At 42.8% G+C, this 21656-nt stretch overlaps 1 protein-coding gene across 1 annotated transcript in view; it reads left to right on the top strand.

Annotated features, from left to right (window-relative positions):
* Positions 1–21656, top strand: part of LOC141114076 (cadherin-like protein 26) — a 130897-nt gene that overhangs the window by 55560 nt on the left and 53681 nt on the right. Inside the window, exons 5-8 of the mRNA XM_073607537.1 lie at positions 2840–3006; positions 4841–4972; positions 6067–6252; positions 12686–12999. Of these exons, the coding sequence (XP_073463638.1) occupies positions 2840–3006; positions 4841–4972; positions 6067–6252; positions 12686–12999 (799 nt within the window). The remainder of the gene's footprint in view (positions 1–2839; positions 3007–4840; positions 4973–6066; positions 6253–12685; positions 13000–21656) is intronic.

Raw genomic sequence — 21656 nt, 5'->3', positions numbered from 1 at the left:
CCAATTACAGCCTCAATGATGCTACAAGCTTGACACGCCTATTTTTGGGCAGGACCTCTCAAGCTCCATCAGGTTGGATGGGGAGTCTCGGTGCACAGCCATTTTCAGATCTCTCCAGAGATGTTCAATTAGGTTCAAGACTGGGCTCTGGTGGGCCACTCAAGGACATTCACAGAGTTGTCCCGTAGCCACTCATTTGTTATCTTGGCTGTGTGCTTAGCATCGTCGTCCTGTTGGAAGATGAAACTTCGCCCCAGTCTAAGGGCCAGAGTGCTCTGGAGCAGGTTTTCTTCAAGGATTTCTCTGTACATTGCTGCATTCATCTTTCCCTCGAATTAGTCTCCCAGTTCCTGCTGCTGACAAACATCCCCACTGCATGAAGCTGCCACCACCATGCTTCACTGTAGAGATGTTTTTGGCCAGGTGATGAGCAGTGCCTGGTTTCCTCCAGAAATGACGCTTGCCATTCAGGCCAAAGAGTTCACTCATTGTTTCATCAGACCAGAGATTTTGTTTCTCATGGCCTGAGAGTCCTTCAGTTGCCTTTTGGCAAATTCCAGGCGGGCTGTCATGTGCCTTTTACTGAGGAGTAGCTTCCGTCTGGCCACTCTACCTGATTGGTGGAGTGCTGCAGAGATGGTTGTACTTCTGGAAGGTTCTCATCTCTCCACAGAGAAACACTGGAGTTTTGTCAGAGTGACCATGTGGTTCTTGGTCACCTCCCTGACTAAGGCCCTTCTCCCCTGATTGGTCAGTTTGGCCAGGCGGCCCGTTCTAAGAAGAGTCCTAGTGGTTCCAAACTTCTTCCATTTATGGAAGATGGAGGCCACTGTGCTCACTGGGAGCTTTAATGCTGCAGAAATGTTTCTCTACCCTTCCCTAGATCTGTGCCTCGATACAATCCTATCTCAGAGGTCTACAGACAATTCCTTGGACTTCATGGCTTGGTTTGTGCTTGGACATTTACTGTTAACTGTGGGACCTTATATAGACAGGCGTGTGCCTTTCCAAATCATGTCCAATCAACTGAATTTACCACAGGTGGACTTCAATCAAGTTGCAGAAACATCTCAAGGATGATCAGTGGAAACAGGATGCACTTGAGCTCAATTTGAGTGCCATGGCAAAGGCTATGAATACTTATGTACATGGGATTTTTTTTCGTTTTTTATGTATAATAAATTTGCAGATTTCAAACAAACTTATTTCATGTTGTCATTATGGGGTATTGTTTGTAGAATTTTCATTAATTTAATCCATTTTGTAAAAGTGAAGCGCTGTGAATACTTTCCAGATGCACTGTATGACTATTCGTATAGGTCGTGTAAATTGACGATCTATCATGATACATGACTAAACAAGGGGGTGCAAGGGGAAGCAAGCACCTGTCCATAAATTTAATAACTTCCCTGCACATCTCTGGCGCTCTAGATTTTTAATGTGTGTAATAACTGCCCTGAGAAGGAGGGGGGGTGATGGAGGGGGGAAGAGTTGGGTAAACGGGTGCCGTAAAGCTTGGTACCATTTTGGTGGTGATCCGAGGATCTAACAAGTTATGCCGCATACACACGATCGGATTTTCCGATGGGAAATGTTGAATGTGAGCTTGTTGGCGGTAAGTCCAACCGTGTGTATGCTCCATCGGACATTTGTTGGCGGAATTTCTGCCAACAAATGTTGGCTAGCAGGTTCTCAAATTTTCCACCAACAAATGTTTGGCGTCGGACTTTCCGATCGTGTGTACACAAGTTCGTCGCACAAAAGTCCACGCATGCTCAGAATCAAGGGCGAGACGAAGCGCTCGGTCTTGTAAAATGAACGTTTGTAATGGAGATATCACGTACGTCTTGTACGTCACTACGTTCGTAATTGTTGGCCAACATTTGTGTGACTGTGTGTATGCAAGACAAGTTGGAGCCAACAACCTTCAAACAAAATTCCACGGTTTTGTTGGCGGAAAGTCCGATCATGTGTACGGGGCAATCGACAGTAAGGACTCAAGATCCAGAGATTGTCTTGGGGTTTTCAGCTGCACCACTTGGTAGAAGCAATAGAAGGAGAGGTATTAAGATTTAGAACATGATAGCAAGATACCAATGTCAAAAGTTGCACCTGTAAAATGTATTTTCCCATTGACAATTTTAGGCAAAAGTATTATCAATAACAGAATGAGCATTGTTCAGGTTAAAGTGTATGGATTGTTCTGTTTCTATAACCTTTTAAGAAATGGTAGTAGCAACAAAAACATAAAAGTAATAATCATAGGTTGCCACTCTTATTTACAATACAACGACCATGCAATTAAAGAAAGCAAAGAGAAATAAACACAAACATTGACTTCTAGTTCCTTTGGCAATTTGTCTCTAGTTATCTGTATAGCTCTGGAATAGCAAAAATGATAGTTATAATAATAGTAGGTTGAAGAAATAATTAACCACTACGAGCTGACAATATGAAGATAAAGAACCCAAAAGTAAAAGCAGAATTGCTTAAACAGCATGTATAAAGTAACTATTTACCAAACAAATTCTTTTCAGATTCTTTTTAAATTCATCAAGTCTTGAGGAAAATCTGGTGTTTAAAAAGTACAACTAGGGGGCTAAATATTCATTCTTTCATCTGCATATAGAATATATTTATGTTCAGAAAATATCCAGTGGCCATTTTAATATTAATATTTTTTCTCATACCGAGCATGGCTGTGGAATTTCACAGCTAGGCATAAAAGGCAGCAGAATGAATAGTCATTAGTGACACTGATGGCCTTGTGTGTCTGCTGGTTTTGGGGCCTGAGGACTGATATGTTTCCCTTAATAACAAAGAGATGTGTCTGTTTTAGGTTATACAGTCTTCACAATGCTGGCTTACGACAAGGATGATGAACACAGTCCCAACTCACTGGTTAGCTATTTCATGCTGTCTCAGACGCCCACTGACCCGAATGTGGAGTTCACCATAGAGAAGGACAAGGGGTTCATCTCATTCAAGGGTTGTCTAAATTATGAGGTACGGCACCACAGATGCAGATTGCCATTTCACAGCACTGCCAAACAGTTTATTATAATACCTTTAATAAGTATAGCTGGAAACCAATGTAAAACGAAATGGTATTAAGAAAACCACAGTGTGCATGGGTCTCCTATTTAATAACATGGGAGGATCTTCATCTTTCAAAGTCACTTGGTGCTAGATCCCTGCCCCCTGTTTGCAAAACTTGGAAAACTGAAATCCAGCAAAAATGCATGGTTTTCCATATAGTAGTTATTGGAGAGTTTGCAGCACCAGTTAGCTCCAGCAAGTGGCACAGCAGAGAATCTGTGGAATACATACTGTGAGAGGAGGTGTCCTTTCTGTGTTTTTATAGAGAAAAAAAAAAAAAGTCACAAACACCTCCACACAGGCTGACCTTTGAAGCAAAAGTTTAATTTAGCAGCATTACTTGCTTTTTTAAGCCCAAGTATTGGCAGCCTAGACCAGGGGTCTCCAAACTTTCTAAACAAAGGGCCAGTTTATTGTCCTTCAGACTTTTGGGGGGCCGGACTGTGGCCAGCAGAAGTGGAAATTTTCCTGGCATCAATGAGAGTAAACATCATCATGTTTGGTATTAGTGGGAGTAATAGTACCCCATTGTTGGTATCATTGGGAGGAATAGTGTCCCATTGTTGGTCTCAGTGGGAGAAATGGTGCACCATTGTTGGTGTCAGTTGGCAGAATAGTGCCTCATATCAATGGGAGGAATATGCCCTAAGGGCTAGATAAAGGCAAGCAAAGGGCCAAATCTGGCCCACAGGCCGCAGTTTGGAGACCACTTGCCTAGACAATCAGATGGCTGTATACTAGAGCTGCACAATTAATCGTTAAAAAATCGTGATCTCGATTCACCTCCCCTGACGATCTCTCCTGCAGAGGTTGCCAATTCTTTCATATAACAAGTGGAGAGACTTTATCTGCTCACTCAGCTATCAAAAGAAAGCATCGGGGCAGTCTGCCAAGTCTTTAACTTGATACATTTTAACTAAGCTTCCTTCTTAGATCAAAGGGAAAGAACTTTTGTGTAAATAAATAAGCCAGGCAGTCTGCCAAGTTTCCAACAATGGGTAAATGCAGGAAGTTTAACCACTTAAAGTCTAAATCTTTTTCTGACACTTCTTTCTAAAGTTAAAATCAGTATTTTTTGCTAGAAAAATTACTTGGAACCCCCAAACATTATATATATTTTAGCAGAGACCCTAGGGAATAAAATGGCAATTACTGCAATATTTTATGTCACACTGTATTTGCCCAGCGGTCTTTCAAATGCAAATTTTTGGGAAAAAATACACTTCAATGAATAAAAAAAAAAAAAAAAAAAAAAAGACGAAACAGTAAAGTTAGCCCAGTTTTTTTTTTTTTGTTTTAATGTGAAAGATGATGTTACACCGCGAGAATCGTGATCTATCTTCTAAACAAAAAAAAATTGTGATTCTCATTTTAGCCAGAATCGTGCAGCTCTACTGTATACCTCACTAAGGTGAAATAAGAGCAAGCACCACAAGGTCAGCTCACGTTCCCTTTGATAGCTAGAAATACCTCTGATCCAGATTTGACTTTTTAACTATACTTTTTATTTTATAGCCAAGTCCCCTCCAAGGAGATAAGCTGTGCCACGAGAGTGTCTCAGCCACCAAAAACCTTACCCTCATTGAGGGGGTGGTGGGTTTGGATTAGCCCACAGCAGGGGAAGGTCCAGATTTTGAAAACAAAGTAAAACCAGCTTCACAGCAGAGCACATAAGAGGCTAAAAGATTTAAAATAAATGTTATCGTGCCGTAATCAATTGTTTTCAAAAAATCTCTTTCAGACTAATAGAAGGTACAAGCTGATAATTGAAGCAAAAGACAATGGTGTGGAGAGACAGCTGAGCAGCACCTGCGAGGTCCATGTGACTGTGTTAGATAGAAACACCAACGCTCCAACATTTTCCTCACCATCTGTACGTACTTAACAAAAAAACAAAGATGTGGATCGCTGTGCTAGAATCAACCTGTGTGTCTGATTAATCAATGTTGATTGCATTTACAACATGTTTCTCAGCATGACTGTAGACTAACACAGTAATTGTATTAATGAACAACAGAATAGTCATTTTGCTTCCTCCAGCGTTACATTGATTTTTTATTTTCTTTCCGCTTTGGGCAGTGATCAGTTAAACAAAGGCCATTATAGTCTGGTTCTGTTTTTATTGCCCCTTCTTCTCATAAAGCCAGACTTTATGTTTTTATGGGCAAACTGCCTGCATTCAAAAAAAGGTGTGTAAAAATGAGGATCTAAAAACAAACACCTGTAGATTTGGAATGCTACTCTGTATGTAGAGAGTGAAAGTCAATCTATTTTTATTCTGATCAAAGCTATAAGGTTTGTATATACTGGGTCCAATACCTTAAAACTGGAGAAAGCAAACATTCAAAATTCTTGTATACTTTTCCCCAATAAAATGAAAGGTAATGATAAAATGAAAGGTTGACAAGTTGTTGATGACAAGTTTTTCTCTTTTGCTAAATTTTGTTTTCTCCAATTTTATTGCATCAGCCTCACAGTCATCACAAAAGTAATGTTTTTTTTGGTTACAAATGTCCGTGGAGTTATAATTAGCGAAAATACATTCACACTGTGTCAGATGCGTGTGCTGGCTTAGCTAGCTTGCCTTTTAGAACTGGAGAAATAAGAAAAAGAAGCATATGAATCTAAAGAGAGGAGACACTTTCACATAACACTAGAAAAATATTCTGCATATTTATCTAATCCCCTTATGCTGAGCACATTTGTTTTGCACATAATTTAGATGCTTAATTTAAGGATAGATATCACAGTTTTAGGGCTGCAAGGTATCTACAACACATGCAAATAGGGTAGCTTTGCTTTTTGGTGCAGAGTTACCACCATGGTCACTAGTTTCCAGATAAATGTATTATTGCCGGAGTGATTGACTGTATTTTGTTTGAACAACCCAAATATCTGTTCCTCCAATTAGTCCAGTTAAGGCATGCCAACTACTTAGCGTTTGTAAAGAGTCTTTCTTCCCAACAGCTACAGACCTCCGTACCGGAACATGAAGCCAATTTGACCATCTTGAGATTTGGAGTAACTGACAACGATACACCATTTACTTCGGGGTGGAGAGCCGTGTACTCCATTATTGAAGGAAACGATGATGATAGTTATACGATAACAACTGACCCACAAACAAATGAAGGCATTCTTACTGTGGTTAAGGTAAGTTTAAAACTAGAAAATTCTGTGAGGACTTAAAAGTAAGCTGTGAAAATGTGAAATAGACTCCTTCGAGAGTTGGTTTTGTCCAGCTCAGTAGATTGCTTTAAAAAAGGCCTGGATTCGTTCTTAAATGTACATAATATAACTGGATACTAATATTTATAGGTAAAGTCAGGGCAGCCATCATAAATTTTTGGGCCCATTACACAGTTTTAGACCTGGGCCCCTCCGCCTGACCACCAACATTCCCCAGGGCTTGTCTATGGGCCATCCTACCGAATCCGCACACCGTCCACCTCACCTGTACGCACTCAGCCCCCCTTCAATCCTGTAAATATGTCAGCCCCCCCACACCTGTATATATGTCAGCCCGCCACACACCTGTATATATGTCAGCCCCCTCACACCTGTATATATGTCAGCCCCCTCACACCTGTATATATGTCAGCCCCCTCACACCTTTATATATGTCAGCCCCCCTCACACACACCTGTATATATATATGTCAGCCCCCCACACACCTGTATATTTGTCCACCCCCGCAAAACCTGTATATATGTCAGCCCCCTCACACACACCTGTATATATATATATATATATATATATATATATATATATATATATATATATATATATATATATATATATATATATATATATATATATATATATATGTCAGCCCCCCACACACCTGTATATTTGTCCACCCCCGCAAAACCTGTATATATGTCAGCCCCCTCACACCTTTATATATGTCAGCCCCCCTCACACACACCTGTATATATATATATATATATATATATATATATATATATATATATATATATATATATATGTCAGCCCCCCACACACCTGTATATTTGTCCACCCCCCTCACACACTTGTATATATGTCAGCCCCCCATACACACACAACTGTATATATGGCAGCCCTCCTCACACACACACCCCTGTATATATGGCAGCCCCCCCATACACACACGCATCTGTATATATGTCAGCCCCCCTCACACACCTGTATATATTTCAGCCCCCCCACACACACACACACACCTGTATATTTGTCAGCGCCCCCCCACACACCTGTATATATGTCAGCACCCCCCACACACACCTGCATATATGTCAGCCACCCCCCCCCGACACACCTGTATATATGTCAGCGCCCCCCTCACACACCTGTATATGTCAGCACCCCCCCACACACACTTGTATATATGTCAGTGCCCCCCCACACACACCTGTATACATGTCAGCCTCCCCCCCACACCCACTTGTGTATATATGTCAGTGCCCCCCACACACCTGTATATATGTCAGTGCCCCCCCACACACCTGTGTATATGTCAGCGCCCCCCCACACACCTGTATATATGTCAGCACCCCCCTACACACACCTGTATATATGTCAGCCACCCTCCCCACACACACATCTGTATATATGTTAATGTCCCCCCCCACACACACCTGTATATATGTCAGCGCCCCCTTAAACACACACCTGTGTATTTGTCAGCCACCCCCCCCACACACACACACCCCTGTATATATAGCAGCCCCACATACACAAATCTGTACACACACAAGCCTCTGGCCCCTCCCTGTACACAAACAGCCCCCCTCCCTTACCTTCACAGCCCCTACTTGTAACTCCCAACCTGGTCCCAGCTCGTTTTTACAAAGCTGACGTGTTGCAGATCACTGTCACACGAGGGGTGCACATGCACATAGTAGCCAGAGGTGGCAGTAAAGAACTTGATGTCTAAAATCAGTGACACGAGAACTGCAGAAAGTGTGAGATTGTTTCTGTACTGCACAGCACGGATCCCTTTTACCCGTCCTGCCTTCTTCTGACCCGTGCGGGCCCCTCGGACCCCGGGCCCCCTTACAGTTGTAACGGCTGTACCCCCCTGATGGCGGCCCTGGGTAAAGTTGATTCAGGTAATATTCGATTGCCTCTCGGGGGATCAGGAAGAAATTTATTTCCTTGCTGGGGCAAATTGGCTCACGCTTGGCTGGGTTTTTTTTTGTTTGCTTTCCTCTGGATCAACTGTGGGTAGAGGATTGTGTATATGAGATTGTAAAAAAAAAAAAAAAAACAATTCCCCCAGCCCCCCCCCCCCCCTTTATTGCTTAAACTAAATGGACTTGTGTCTTTTTTCAACCAGACTATGTACCATTTCTTGTATATATAAAACAGTTTGCTCATATTCAGCAGAGCAAGTCACAGATTTACAAAATGGTTTAGGCTGGTTCCACACTGGTGCGAATTGGATGTGGGTTTCTCCGCATTCAATTCCCATAAGAGATTGTGACCGCCTCTTTATGGAGCTGGTTCACATATCTCCATGGCGGCTGCGGAGCGGCTTGCACAGGAGTTCTGTGCGTCTTTGGCTCTGTTTCAGGGCCGAATTCAGCCCTGATTTGTCCCTGAAATGGAGAACAGGGATGCACTGGACCCCTGCTGCGAACCACATCCGGGAGCAGTGTGAACCCAGCCTCAGAAAAAAAAAAAAAATAGGAGTCTGGCAGAAATGTACTAAGTGTGAAAAAACTTTGTTTTGTGGAAAAAAGTTACCCTAAAGGAGTCTTCTTTAGTGGCATATTAAAATACTGTATAGCAGATCTTTTTTTTTTTTCAAATATAATATTTATTGAAGCCCACAACAGGTGAAAACAGGTCACTACAGACATTATGTGAAATCAGGTATAACATCAGACAATGCATTGACATAAAGATCATAGAACAATTAAAATAGAGTAGAGTGATGTAGATATTCTGAACAGAGCCTCTATCAATAATGACAAGATGGTTTAATGCAAATGTATTCATTGTTAGTCATATATATAAAAAAAGTGAAAATGAATAGTGAGGTAGGATCCAAATTTGTCTCATATCTTTCTTCTCTTATTTAAAAAAACAAGGAACAATTAGATGGAGAGATGAGAGGGGGAACACGAAGGACAGGAAGGGAAAGGAAAAGGGGGGGGGAAGGAAGGGGTCGGGGTTACATTAGCTCCGGACAACCAAGGAGAACAGGTCATGAAATTCATTCATGTCATTATGTTCCAAAGAGGGCTGTACCCTCTGTAGAGAGGACAAACTGATTCCAAAGCCCCCACGTTTTCGAGTATTTTACTTGTTGATGTCGCGCAGTGAGAACCAGATCCTCCATTCTATTAATATTCTCCACTTTATGGAGCCATTCAGCAGTAGTTGATGTAAATTGTTTCTTCCAATGGAGTGGGATACAGGATTTTGCAGCATTCAAGAGATGGCGTACGATGGATTTTTTTATATGGTTTGGCTGAAATGGTAGAGGCGTGCAACAGGAAAAAGGCCGGATCACCGGGAATCTTGTATTCTGTGAATTTTTGGGTAACGTCTCTAACTGTCGCCCAAAAATGTGTCAATTTAGGACATGACCAGAATACGTGGAGCAATGTCCCTCTATCCCCTAGGCATCTCCAGCAGCAGTCACTAGTAGCAGCTTAGTATTTATGTAAGAGGTGAGGAGTTAGATACCACCTTGTTAAAAGTTTATACTGTAGTTGGTCTCTTGAATTTTTGTACAGATCGAGGATTTTAGCGAGAATCTGAGAATATGTTGTAGCTGGGCAGGTGAAAATTTACGTTGCAGTTCTATTTCCCATTTGTCTACAAAACAGTAAGTGTGGTTGTGTGGTCGGACAATTCAGTAGGGAGTATGTTTTGGATAGGACCTGTGTGAGTGTGCCCTCCTTGGATCAATACTCCTCAAAGATCGTCAGTGGAAGATCAAAGCCTTGCGGGTTAGGCAAGGTATGGAGGAAATGCCGCAATTGGAGTGCTGTCCAGAAGGGCAGTTGAATGGGGCCCGTAGCATTCCCCAACACTTCTATGGAAGGCCATCTTCCCCCTGTTAAAAAATGGGATGCCTAAACTCTACCTAATTGTTGCATAGTTTGAAGTGTATGGGGGTCAAGACCAGGGGGGAACCGTGGGTTTCCCATAATAGGGAGTAATGGGGAGTCTGGAGAAGAGAGGGAATTATGTCTGCTAACCTGTAAGCTTATCTGGAGTGTCGTACCCAGTAGAGGGTGAGGTTTCAAAGAGGGATTTATATGGTCAAAACACCATAGAGCTCCCTCTGAGTTAGTTTGAGCCTGCTCTATCTTTACCCATAACGTAGAGCAGCAGTGACGGCACCAATCAATAATTCTACCAAGGTGAACCGCTTGATAGTATTGCCTTATATCAGGTAGGGCTAGGCCACCATATTGTTTGGGTAAGGACAGCAAATGGCGAGGGAGGCGCGTTTTTTATGTGCCCATACAAACTAAATGAAGAGAATGGACCTGTTTAAAATAGGAAAGAGGTATTTTAACTGGCAAGGCTTGGAATAAGTAGAGGAATTATGGTAGGATGCACATCTTTAGTAGGTTGCATCTGTCAAACCAAGAGTGTAGGCCTTTATGCCAGCAGTCTAATAAACGACGGGTTCTGGCCAGTAGGGGGGAGGAAGTTGAGTGCAAATGTGCGGTCAATATTTACAGGAACATAAGTACCCAAATACTTTAAAGCTGTGTCCATCCATTTAAAACTGAAGCTCGACCTCAACACTGATAGACGAGCAGGAGGTATTCAGATTCCCATTGCTTCCGATTTATTAAAGTATATTTTTAGGTTGGAAAGAGATCCATAGAGTTCGAATTCCTGGAGTAAATTTGTGAGCGATATGGTAGGGCTCGTCAGAAAAAAATAAGTTGTCCGCATATGCTGAGATTTTATATTGGGTATTCCCAATAGATAAGCCCTTTTTTAATTTTTCTTTATTTTACACCTTCTTCCCTCTTTTGTGTCTATAACTCCCCCCTCCCTTTCTGCTTGGATCAGTGGCAAGGGAGACATAAGAGTGTCTAATGGACTAATGGACTAATGGACCCCTGATTTCTTCATAAAGAAAACTATTCATTATGATCACCTGGGGGGGGGGGGGGGTCTTTTCGGCTCCTTTGAGATAGTCGTAAATAGAGGAGAGAAAAAAAAAAACCAGGAAAAATACATAAAATAGGAAAGTATTATGAAATATAACATAAATGAGGAAAAATTAGGAAAAATAAAAGACCTCCCACCCCACATGCAAACACATACATAACTAATTAGAATACATGATGATTGCACAGTATATATAGCAGCAGGGCTTTTTTTCAGCAGGAACATGGGGGAACGCAGTTCCAGCACCTCCAGAACTGAATGTATGTAATGGCAAGGGGTGCTGGGGTGTGCTGGAGGGTCTATTGATGCTGAGAGGATCTGTTTTTGCAGAGGGAGGGGGGTCTATTGTGGCTGGGGTGGGTCTTATGTTGTTGGAGGTATGCCATTGCTGAGAGGGATCTACTGTTGAGGGAAGGTCTATTGGTGCTGGCTGCTGGGGAATCTATAGTTTCTGGAGGGAATTTATTTTTGCAGGGGAGTTGCTGGTGAGGGATCTATTGTTGCTGGTGAGGGGTCTATTGTTGCTCAGGGCGAGTATTATGTTGCAGGGAGTCAATCATCTCTAGGCGGGATCTATTGTTGAGGTAGGGGGCGAATGCTGCTGGCTGTTGGAGGGTCTATTGATGCTGGCTGTTGGGGTGGATCTGTTGTCGCTGGGGTATCAATTGTTGCTAGATTACTATTTTACTGCCTTTCTTGTTATCATTAACAAATTCCATACAAAATACTTAGCACCACAAAATGATACTTGGTTCTCTATTCTCTAAAAGGAGTAATACTGGGAGGTGGGTAAGGTGTGAAACAAAGGAATGGTGCTCGGAGGTGGGTAGGGGGCGGAGTCAAGGGGTGACTTGGAAGGGAGGAGTTCCTACACCCATTCTCTGAGAAAAAAAGCCCTGTATAGCAGCGCATGCCAGAAGGTAGAAGAAAAATGTAAGAGCCCTCCTTTTAGTAAAATGTTGAATTGGCTGCAATCATTTTGAATCTGTCAGCTATTTACAATTACTAAACAGCATGTATGAAGGAATCTGCACAGCTGGCTACTGTATACAGACACTGCAATCAAAGCTGTCTGAAGACCTGAACTGTGAGATACAGTCATTGTTCAGCAAATATTTTTCCACCCAGCCACATTGATTTGGGTTTGGGTGGTCGACTATCACCCGATTCAGCCAAAATTCAAGCCTTGTATGGTTGGCTTTAGGCAACAGTAACTGTCAGAATACTGTTGTCCAAAGCCACTAGTCAACATAAAATATCTTTTATTGTCCTAAATTTACTCAACTCAATTCTGGCTGGTTGCTTTATCAATACTTGATTAAAAATAAATAAATAAAAATGCATCCAATTCTTATACTGTATATCTGAACCCAGCCTTACTGCACTTTTCCTCAGAACGTTAAAAATATCACCATATAATATATGAAACATTAAAGCCCATTTTCTTTATTGACAGCCCTTGGATTATGAAGAAAGAACCAAAGACGTCCTTTCCATATCAGTTTCAAACGAGGAGCCATTGTATAGCTGCAAAGTCAAGCAGAAGCCTAGCAAAGGCCTGTGGGCCATAGAAACTGGCAAGGCTCTGACAGGAAAGTCAGCGTCACTGACTGGTTCAATAAACATAGATATCCAGGATGTGAATGATGCTCCAGTATTTAAGCCACAGACAATCCTAGTCAGTTTGGTAGAGCATTCCATTAAAACAGGCGATACACTGACAAAATTGGAAGCTAAGGACCCAGACATAGTAGCACCAAATAAAATCAAGTAAGTAAAAAGGGGTAAAGAAAAACTGGACTTCTAAAAAAGGCATATTGTAGTCTCTCTCAGATGTCTATTACCGTTTGCACACCACCAAGAGTGTAAGGTTGTGTATACAAATCAACAGTCCACAAATGCAAAAATCCCACATAACACAACCCTTCTCAGTCCTCTTTCTGTAACAGCCTTTCAACCTAGGTGCCCAGGGCACTCAAAGTACCTGGAATGCCTTGGCAAAATGCCTGAAAATTGCATACAAGCCAGCAGGTGGATAAAGCCTGCCTTTCAGTTACACGAAATCACAGGTTTTCATTGTGCACCATTACAACCATCCAGCCACCTGGCATCGTAACAACCAATGATGTCATCAATTGATATAAGTATGTCAGGAGCCCGACAATTCAAGGATTCTTTTGAAAAAAGAAGGTCACATGGCAAGCTGTTCTAGGCACTAGAACATTTACCACAGACACAATGTATGCCTCCGAAGCAAACAAAGTATGCATAGTTTTACTATGAATAAAAAGCATTCTTTTTATTCTATAAATTTACCTTTTTAAAATGACACTAAAATGGTTGTTTCTAGTAGAAAGAATGGTTATTTTTGCACATTTTTTAATGCAACATTGAGAAAAAAAAAAAAAAATGAAGAGCAAAAAATATGCAGAAAAAAAAAAAAAAACCAACTAGGGCTAATTATGGTTAATTAGAAATACATTTGGTTACAAATTGATTTACTTAATTAACGTTTCTTTAAGTGAGGTCTTATGCCCCGTACACACGGTCGGACTTTGTTCGGACATTCCGACAACAAAATCCTAGGATTTTTTCCGACGGATGTTGGCTCAAACTTGTTTTGCCTACACACGGTCGCACAAAGTTGTCGGAATTTCCGATCGACAACCACGCGGTCACGTACACCACGTACGACGAGACTAGAAAAGGCCGGTTCAGAACCAAGCGTGGCACCCTTTGGGCTCCTTTTGCTAATCTCGTGTTAGTAAAAGTTTGGTGAGAGACGATTCGCGCTTTTTCAGACTCGTGGCTTTCAGATCGTTTTCTGCCGTTCAGTTTGTGCTTGTGGGTTTGTATCTGCTCTTCAGTGCGTGCAAGCAAGTTCCGCGTGACTTTAGGTAGTCATTGTATTCTTGTTCGTTCGTTACTGGTTTTCAGGTCGCTCTTCACAGGCCTTGCTGTTCTTCAGTGCGTTCTGTTACTTCGTTCTGAGCAGCCGACCGTTTTCTAGCCATGTTTCGTATGCGTACTCCTTGGTAGAGTTCGTGCTGTGCGGGGGCTTGGTGTTGGGGTCCTGACCTTGACACAAGTCCAGTCCATGAACAGGGTGGGGAGGAGTTCATGGACCAAGAATTGGTTGCTCCAGCGTGACCAGTTCTCTCATATTCCTTTGCTCCGTGAGATCCGTGAGAATAATCCTGATGATTTCAGGAACTTTCTCAGGATGACGGACCCCGTGTTTCACCATTTGTTGGCTTCGCTGACCCCCTATATCAGCAGGCAGGATACCTGCATGAGGCAAGCCATCACTCCGGAGCAGAGGTTGGTCGCTACCTTGCGGTATTTGGCCACAGGGAGAAGTCTGCAGGACTTGAAGTTCTCGACAGGCATCTCCCCCCAGGCTCTGGGAATCATTATCCCAGAGACCTGTTCTGCCATCATACAGGTCCTGCAGAAGGAGTATATGAAGGTAAGATTTTTATCCTTTTATATCACATTTTATTGTATTGAATGTTTGCTAATATATTGTATTTCTTTCCTCATTCCCTAATTACCATGATTGTAATATGCTGTGAATGTCCCCTTTGTCCTCATGCATGCTGGATTTTTATGTAATTATTATTTTATGTCCTTCATACATATTTGCCCTTCAATAACCTCCCCAGCATGGTCTTTCCTGGCCTATATTCACCTCATGTAGTCACTTAACAATGTATTTTATCAGCTTCATAGTAGTGCTTTACCCCAAACACCCCCTAAAATGTTCGGAAATGTTATTTTTGATTTAAATTCAGGCAGAGTACCAGAGGCTTTTTTTTGTGGTGTCCCCAAATTTTTTGTAACCCTCCCTCCCCCCAACTGCTAAGTCAGCTGATCCCAATTCTCTATGTATCCACAATCATCTATCTGCTGACTTTGCCAAACCCATACACACTATACCCACCTCTTTACTGGTCAGATTTATGGATGAATTCCCCAAAGCATGTAGTGCAAGGGCCTGCCTGTCTACTTTCCAATGGTACTGTTTAAAGTTTTTGTATCCTATTATTATCTTGATAGGTAATAGCAGAATGTTCAAATGTGCTCAAATGTGTACAGTGTGTATTTATATCTTTGTATTATGACACTTCTTACCTGTCCAGTGGTCTGCCAATAGTGTAACTAAGGAGGGGCTGTTCCAAGTAATACCCTGTATTTAGGCATTCATCTCTCAATGAAGTGAAGAGGGTTACCTGTCCAAGAGTTCCCCCCCCTATAATGTTAGAAATGGCCCATGAGAGGGGGGGAGGGGGAATATGATAGGTGTACCTTATACTTTGTTGTTGTTAAATTCCCCTTAGTAAATGCTATCTGGAGGTTGCCCCATAATGTTTGTGTATAATCTGCTTGCCATGTATCTGTGAAAAAATAGTAATGTTTATTGTTTTTTCCTCAACAGTTTCCTTCCACGCCACAGGAATGGCAGACTGTGGCCTCCCACTTTGCCCAGCGGTGGGACTTTCCTAACTGCGGAGGGGCAATTGATGGGAAACACATCCACATCGTCCCACCACCCAACTCGGGGTCGTACTATTATAATTACAAGGGGTTTAATAGTATAGTGATGTTGGCGGTGGTGTCGGCTAATTACGAGTTTTTGTATGTGGACGTGGGGAAGAATGGCCGGATGTCTGATAGTGGAGTGATCGCCCAGACGGAGTTCTACAGGCGTCTCCAGAATGGCAGCTTGGACTTGCCACCTCCAGAGGACAATGTTGAAGGTCTCCCATTTGTGTTCGTTGCTGATGAAGCATTTGCGCTGGGGGACCACCTGATGCGGCCATTCCCGATGAGGACCCTCACCCCGGAACAGAGGGTTTTTAATTACCGGCTGGCCAGAGCCCGAAGAGTGGTGGAGAACACATTTGGAATCCTGGCCAGCCGGTTCCGATTATTTCTGACACCCATCCATATGGCGGAGTATAAACTGAACCATATAATACTTTCCTGCTGTGTTCTCCATAATTTTTTAAGAAAACATTCAGCCAACTATGCTGGCTCAGTTGGGCCTGAGGCCGGAATCCCAAATCCATCAACACTGACGGCGCTTGAAAGTGGCCGTCCTGGCTTGCCCTCCCTGAATGCCCGTGATGTCCGGTTACGATACCTGGAGTTCTTTGCGGGTAGGGGGGCTATCAATATGCCAGACAATCTGTGACACCTTTTTCAAATAAAAAACAACCAAAAGAAATTCTTGGTGGACATTTACTGCTTGTGTTTGTTTTAGCTGACCCTGACAGAAATGTGTTGAGTGCAGAAAATGTTGTGATTGGTTAACCTTATAAAAAACAGTGTTGGCTAGTACTTCCTAAATGCAAAAACACATTTCACTACAAGTGCACTTGCAACTGCACTGAACCTGCACTTGTAGTGCAAAGTGTATTTGCCCTTAGGAAATAACCCCCATTTTTGCATAAAACAGCAATTACATCACCCCCAAAGTGTTGTAGTGTTGAGACAATAATCCACACATTCTTGAGTAAGGCACTTTTTTATATCTGCACAATCACATGTGCATTTACCAAAGGTTTTTAAAACAAACCAACATGTTTGTTGTATAACAATGTTTGCAGTAGCATTATCAAAAATCGAAATATCCATTTCAGATAAAACAGGCCTGTGTAAAACCAACAAGAAAGCCAAAAAACTTGAACTTACAAAGTTCACATTAGGTAAAACCTGAAGGCTATATCAGACATCAGTATTTAGGAACTGGGTTTGATATAGCGTTCAGATGGGGGGAAATCACCCCTGGAAAAGCCAAATTTGGAAGATGCACACCAATTTACGAATGTCAACATGTGCTATCTGCCATCAGGGGGGATCAAGGGATGTGTTTTGGGGGAGCAAGCCCTTCCTCAACGCTACTTTATAATTGAGGAAGGGGTTGCACCCCCAAAACGCGTCCATTGATCTCCCGTGATGGCAGATAGCACATGTTGGCACACTGTGTGCATCCTCCAAATTTGGCTTTTCTAAACATTGAAAAAATTTTTGTAAGATTGGACCACGATAAAACAGGTGATTTTGTGGGGTTTAAATTCGCCCCAAAACATCAATGATGTTATTATTTTTTTTAATAACATCACTGATTTGTTGCTGGATGTTTTGCAATTGGAGATTACACCCCATGATCTCCCCGATCAGTATCTTGGCACTTTCAGATGTAAAGCGTTCTGGATCACGATCACCTAAAAAGAGATAAAGAACAAAAAAAAGTCTCAAAAATCTGCCACCATCCATCTCTTTTACCTGAGCCTGTGGTCGCAGACACTCACCTGTTGTGGTGCCAATCTCCACCACATCTTCTTCTTCCTCCTGCTCTTCTTCTTGGGTTGGTATTTCCCCTTCTTCCAGAGGTGGGGGGTCTCTGGTCTCCTGGGATGAGGGGTGTCCTCCGAGTCTTTTCTCCCCTATGTAAAACAAAAATGGTATACTTAGCACACAGATATTTGATGGCAGAACTAGAAATAGGAAACATTGCTCGGAAGTGGGGTACAATTGTCTATTTTAGCCGAGTTCCAAGATGTATTTTTTTTATTGCCTTTGTCAAGCTGCAATACTTTACCTGTTTAGTACAAGCTTCACAGATGTAGCCCCCCCTATAGTATACACTGGAGCACCTGTGTGGCCCCCCTAATAAAAATGGTGTTCTTGTGTCCCACACTAGTGCTCCAGTGTCCAGATGTGAAAACAGCTGCTCAGTGTCCTCTCCTTACACACAATCTAGTTGGCATTTCATTCTAGTAACAAACCCATCTACACAAACAAATATTTGGCATCCAAGTAGGCCCCAAAAAATGTGTGAAAATGCATATGGCCTAAACAATGGTGTTCTAGAGGCCGAAAGAAAAATGTTTGATACGAACGAATAATGGGCCCATGAACATTAAAGTTGCCCTTTTTAAACGTTACAATTAATAAAAGCATATGGAGCAGAACGATCGTAATAAAGACAGAAAGAATAGGAACACAGCACAACTACTTACTTTTTTGCAGCACTCTCCGGATCTTTCGGTACTGCTCTGGCTCTCTCAACTTCAGGTCCGACCACCGCTTCCGGAGCTGATCTTTTGATCTTCGGACCCCGAAATTCCTCTCAAGACTCCTGACCACTTTCGCCATGATCTTGGCCTTTCGGATGTTCGGGTTGGGGTAAGGCCCATATTTTCCGTCATAGTCGGACTTCCTCATGATGTCGACCATCTCCAACATCTCCCCAAACGACATATTTGTGGCCTTAAAACGTCTCCTTCTGGATCGGGACGTGCCTGGATCCGGGCTTTCCTCCTCCTCGTTGCTAGAATTAGCACGCACCTGCTGTAACTCCGCCATCATGCTCTTCACCCACTGCGCCGAACGAAAAGGGGCGGGGAATAGACTAGAAAGAACGTCAGGGGCGGGCGGAGTTACACGCATGCGCAGTGTGTATAAAGCGTAACACGCATGCGTATTACATACGATCTGTGAGCGGAGGAAGGAGCATTGGACGCGCCGATCGTAAGAACGAAGGTAAGAGACAAACTTGTGCCTATACTGCTTCTAGATTGAGGCCTATATTGTAACAAGATTAGGAGAGTTTTGTGTGACATTAGGCTTTGTCTTGTGTTGTGTCTTGCAGTGAACATGGATATCTTAATGAAAGACAATGACTTCATGTCAGTATTCATAGATATGCTAAGGGAGCTGCCCTGTCTGTGGGAGATTACCCACCCCCATTTCAAGAACCAAGCAAAGAGGAAGGCAGCACTGGAGCAATTGTGTGAAATTGTGAAGCAGGTGACCCCCACGGCAGACATCACCTATTTAAAGATTTTCATTGGTGGCCTGAGGAGCACATATCTAAGGGAGCGCAAGAAAGTCCAGGATTCGCAGAGATCCGGAGCAGCAGATGATATCTATGTCCCCAGCATGTTGTACTACAACAGGCTGCATTTTCTGGCAGGCGCCAGACTGAACCCAGGTCATCCCTCTCCAGTCTTCCTTCCACGCTTCCTTCCCCCCCGGCTGAGGCTTCTGACGCCCAACCTGGGCCTTCCAGGCCACATGTGGAGGAGCCCAGATTGAGCCAGGTATAGCATTCCTCTAAATATTTCTGCTTGTCCAATCAATGATGTTAACTAGATGTTAGTTGGGAGTACTAATTTAGGATTGTGATTGATGATGCAAAAACTAAAACCATGTCCCTTTTTCATACACAGGGAAGTCTCAGCCAGGAGGTGGCCGGGCCGAACCGGCTGGCTGATATCAAGGTCCCTCCACCCCCCCTGAAAACAGAAAGTGGCAGTAGGAGGAGTACCCTAGAGGAGGCTGCCATAGCATTCTTTTGGAGGGCTACAGAGGTCCTGGGAGCACCCCACACCATGCAGGAGAACATTGCTGCCTTCATAGCATATAAAATGCAGAGGATGGAGGAGGGCCAAAAAGTCATGTGTGAGGCCCTCATATCGGAGGCTCTGGAGAAAGGTATGAGGGGCCAAATTACACCTCACACACATCTTGGGGATGGTCCTCCTCCTCCTCCTGCAGGTCCTCCTCCTCCCTCTCCTCCAGGTCCCCCCAGTCCTCCTCCTCCTCCAGGTCCTACTCCTCCTCCTGCCACATCTCCAACTGCACAGCCACAGCCCGGAAGGAAGCGTGGAAGGAAGACCAGACAGTGATTGCCCTGGGTTCAGTCTGGTCGGCCAAAAGATGCAGCCTCTTGTGGTACCACAGCCTGGGGACACAGATGTCATCTGCTGCTATCCAGATCTCTGCGAATCCCGGACCAGACTGCCCTCCCTTACATATGGACTCCTCAGGCCACCAATTTTGATGTTGAAGAATTGATGTCTGCCGTGGGGGTCCCAGGCTTCGCTAATTTCTCCTGTTGATCCAGTGTTGCCTTCCTCTTTGTTTGGTTCTGAGCCCTTAATAAAGGATTTTTGTTTGGAATTATACTCTCCTATGTGTTTTACTTCAAAAATGACAGTTGGTTTGTGAGGATTCAGGTACATTTCAAATATACAATGTGAAATGAACAAGGGTCACCAACACCAAACAATCTCCTGGAGATTAAATAATAAAAGATATCAATGGTGTTGGGGTAACTTGACACACAATGCACACCCAAAAATATTCTGGAGTAAAAATAAAAATAACATTAAACAAAGATCAGCCTTGGAAAAAATCCAAACATTAAAGAAAAAAAAAGGCTTAAAATCCCAAAAAAATAAAAAATAAAAAATATAAAACTGTCAGATGTGACAACTAATAACAATATATTCAGGGAATCCCACTAAAAAAACACAAATAAAAGTTTGTGAGAAGTGTGTGTGAATATGAGCAGCAAAACGACTTCATTCTTGTCACATTATAAAGAAGAAGAGAGTGCGCTGTATTAAACCATTTTTAACATTGCAGCGTGACAAAAGTGCTGTATCAATTGCGAACGCTAAATTTACCAGAACGAGCTGTCCCGTGTCGGAATTTCTTCTGAGCATGCGTGGCACTTTGTGCGTCGGAACAGGCCACACACGGTCGGAATTGACGCGATCGGATTTTGTTGTCGGAAAATTTTATCTCCTGCGCTCCAACTTTGTGTGTCGGAAAATCCAATGGAAAATGTCCGATGGCGCCCACACACGGTCGGAATTTCCGACAACACGCTCCGATCGGACATTGTCCATCGGAAAATCTGACCGTGTGTACGGGGCATTATACAGATCAAAGGTTACAACAGTAAACACTGTGTAACAAATTGTTTGACTGATTTACTCAACACTTGCAGACTATTTGCAAAATGTCTTTTTACACATTAGTGGCTTGTATTTTGACAAGCACTCCTGCTATGCAATATGTAGCAATTCCCAGCTGTCATTTTTACAGCCGGTAGTTGCCAGGGGAGTCAGAATTAGGATGTAGGACATTATTATGTTTTTTTTTTTTAAGTATCTTCTATGTGTAAGGTCCTTAAGTGGATAAAGAGGTACACAAACCTACCAGCCGTTGGCAGAAGACATTCCTGCAAAGTTACACAGCACTATCCTCTGGAACTTTGACATCTGAAGAGTCTTCAGTCAACAGGAATGAAGACTCTGCTGATGTCAGCAACTACAAAGCAAAGCTGCCGAAAACCATGTGACACCTAGTAGGGATGCACCGATACCAAGCATTTGCACATGTATTGGTACTCGCGTAAATGCTCCCGATACCGAAACCGATACTTTTGCGTCAATACGAAATTAATTGGCGCAAATCATACTGTAAAGAATCACATGTGATTCGAACAGGAATGTGGCGCGATTCCTATCTGAATCAAATGTGATTTCCCACACTGCGTGTGTGTATAAAAAAGGAAAAATCGCCATCTAGTGGTCAGTTTATTAAAAATGTTAGAACTCATAATA

The sequence above is a fragment of the Aquarana catesbeiana genome, linkage group LG12 (assembly GCF_042186555.1).
Source record: "Aquarana catesbeiana isolate 2022-GZ linkage group LG12, ASM4218655v1, whole genome shotgun sequence".
Lineage (NCBI taxonomy): Eukaryota > Metazoa > Chordata > Amphibia > Anura > Ranidae > Aquarana > Aquarana catesbeiana.
Note: the sequence above shows the minus strand (reverse complement) of the source record. Positions and strands in the feature narration are given on the sequence as shown.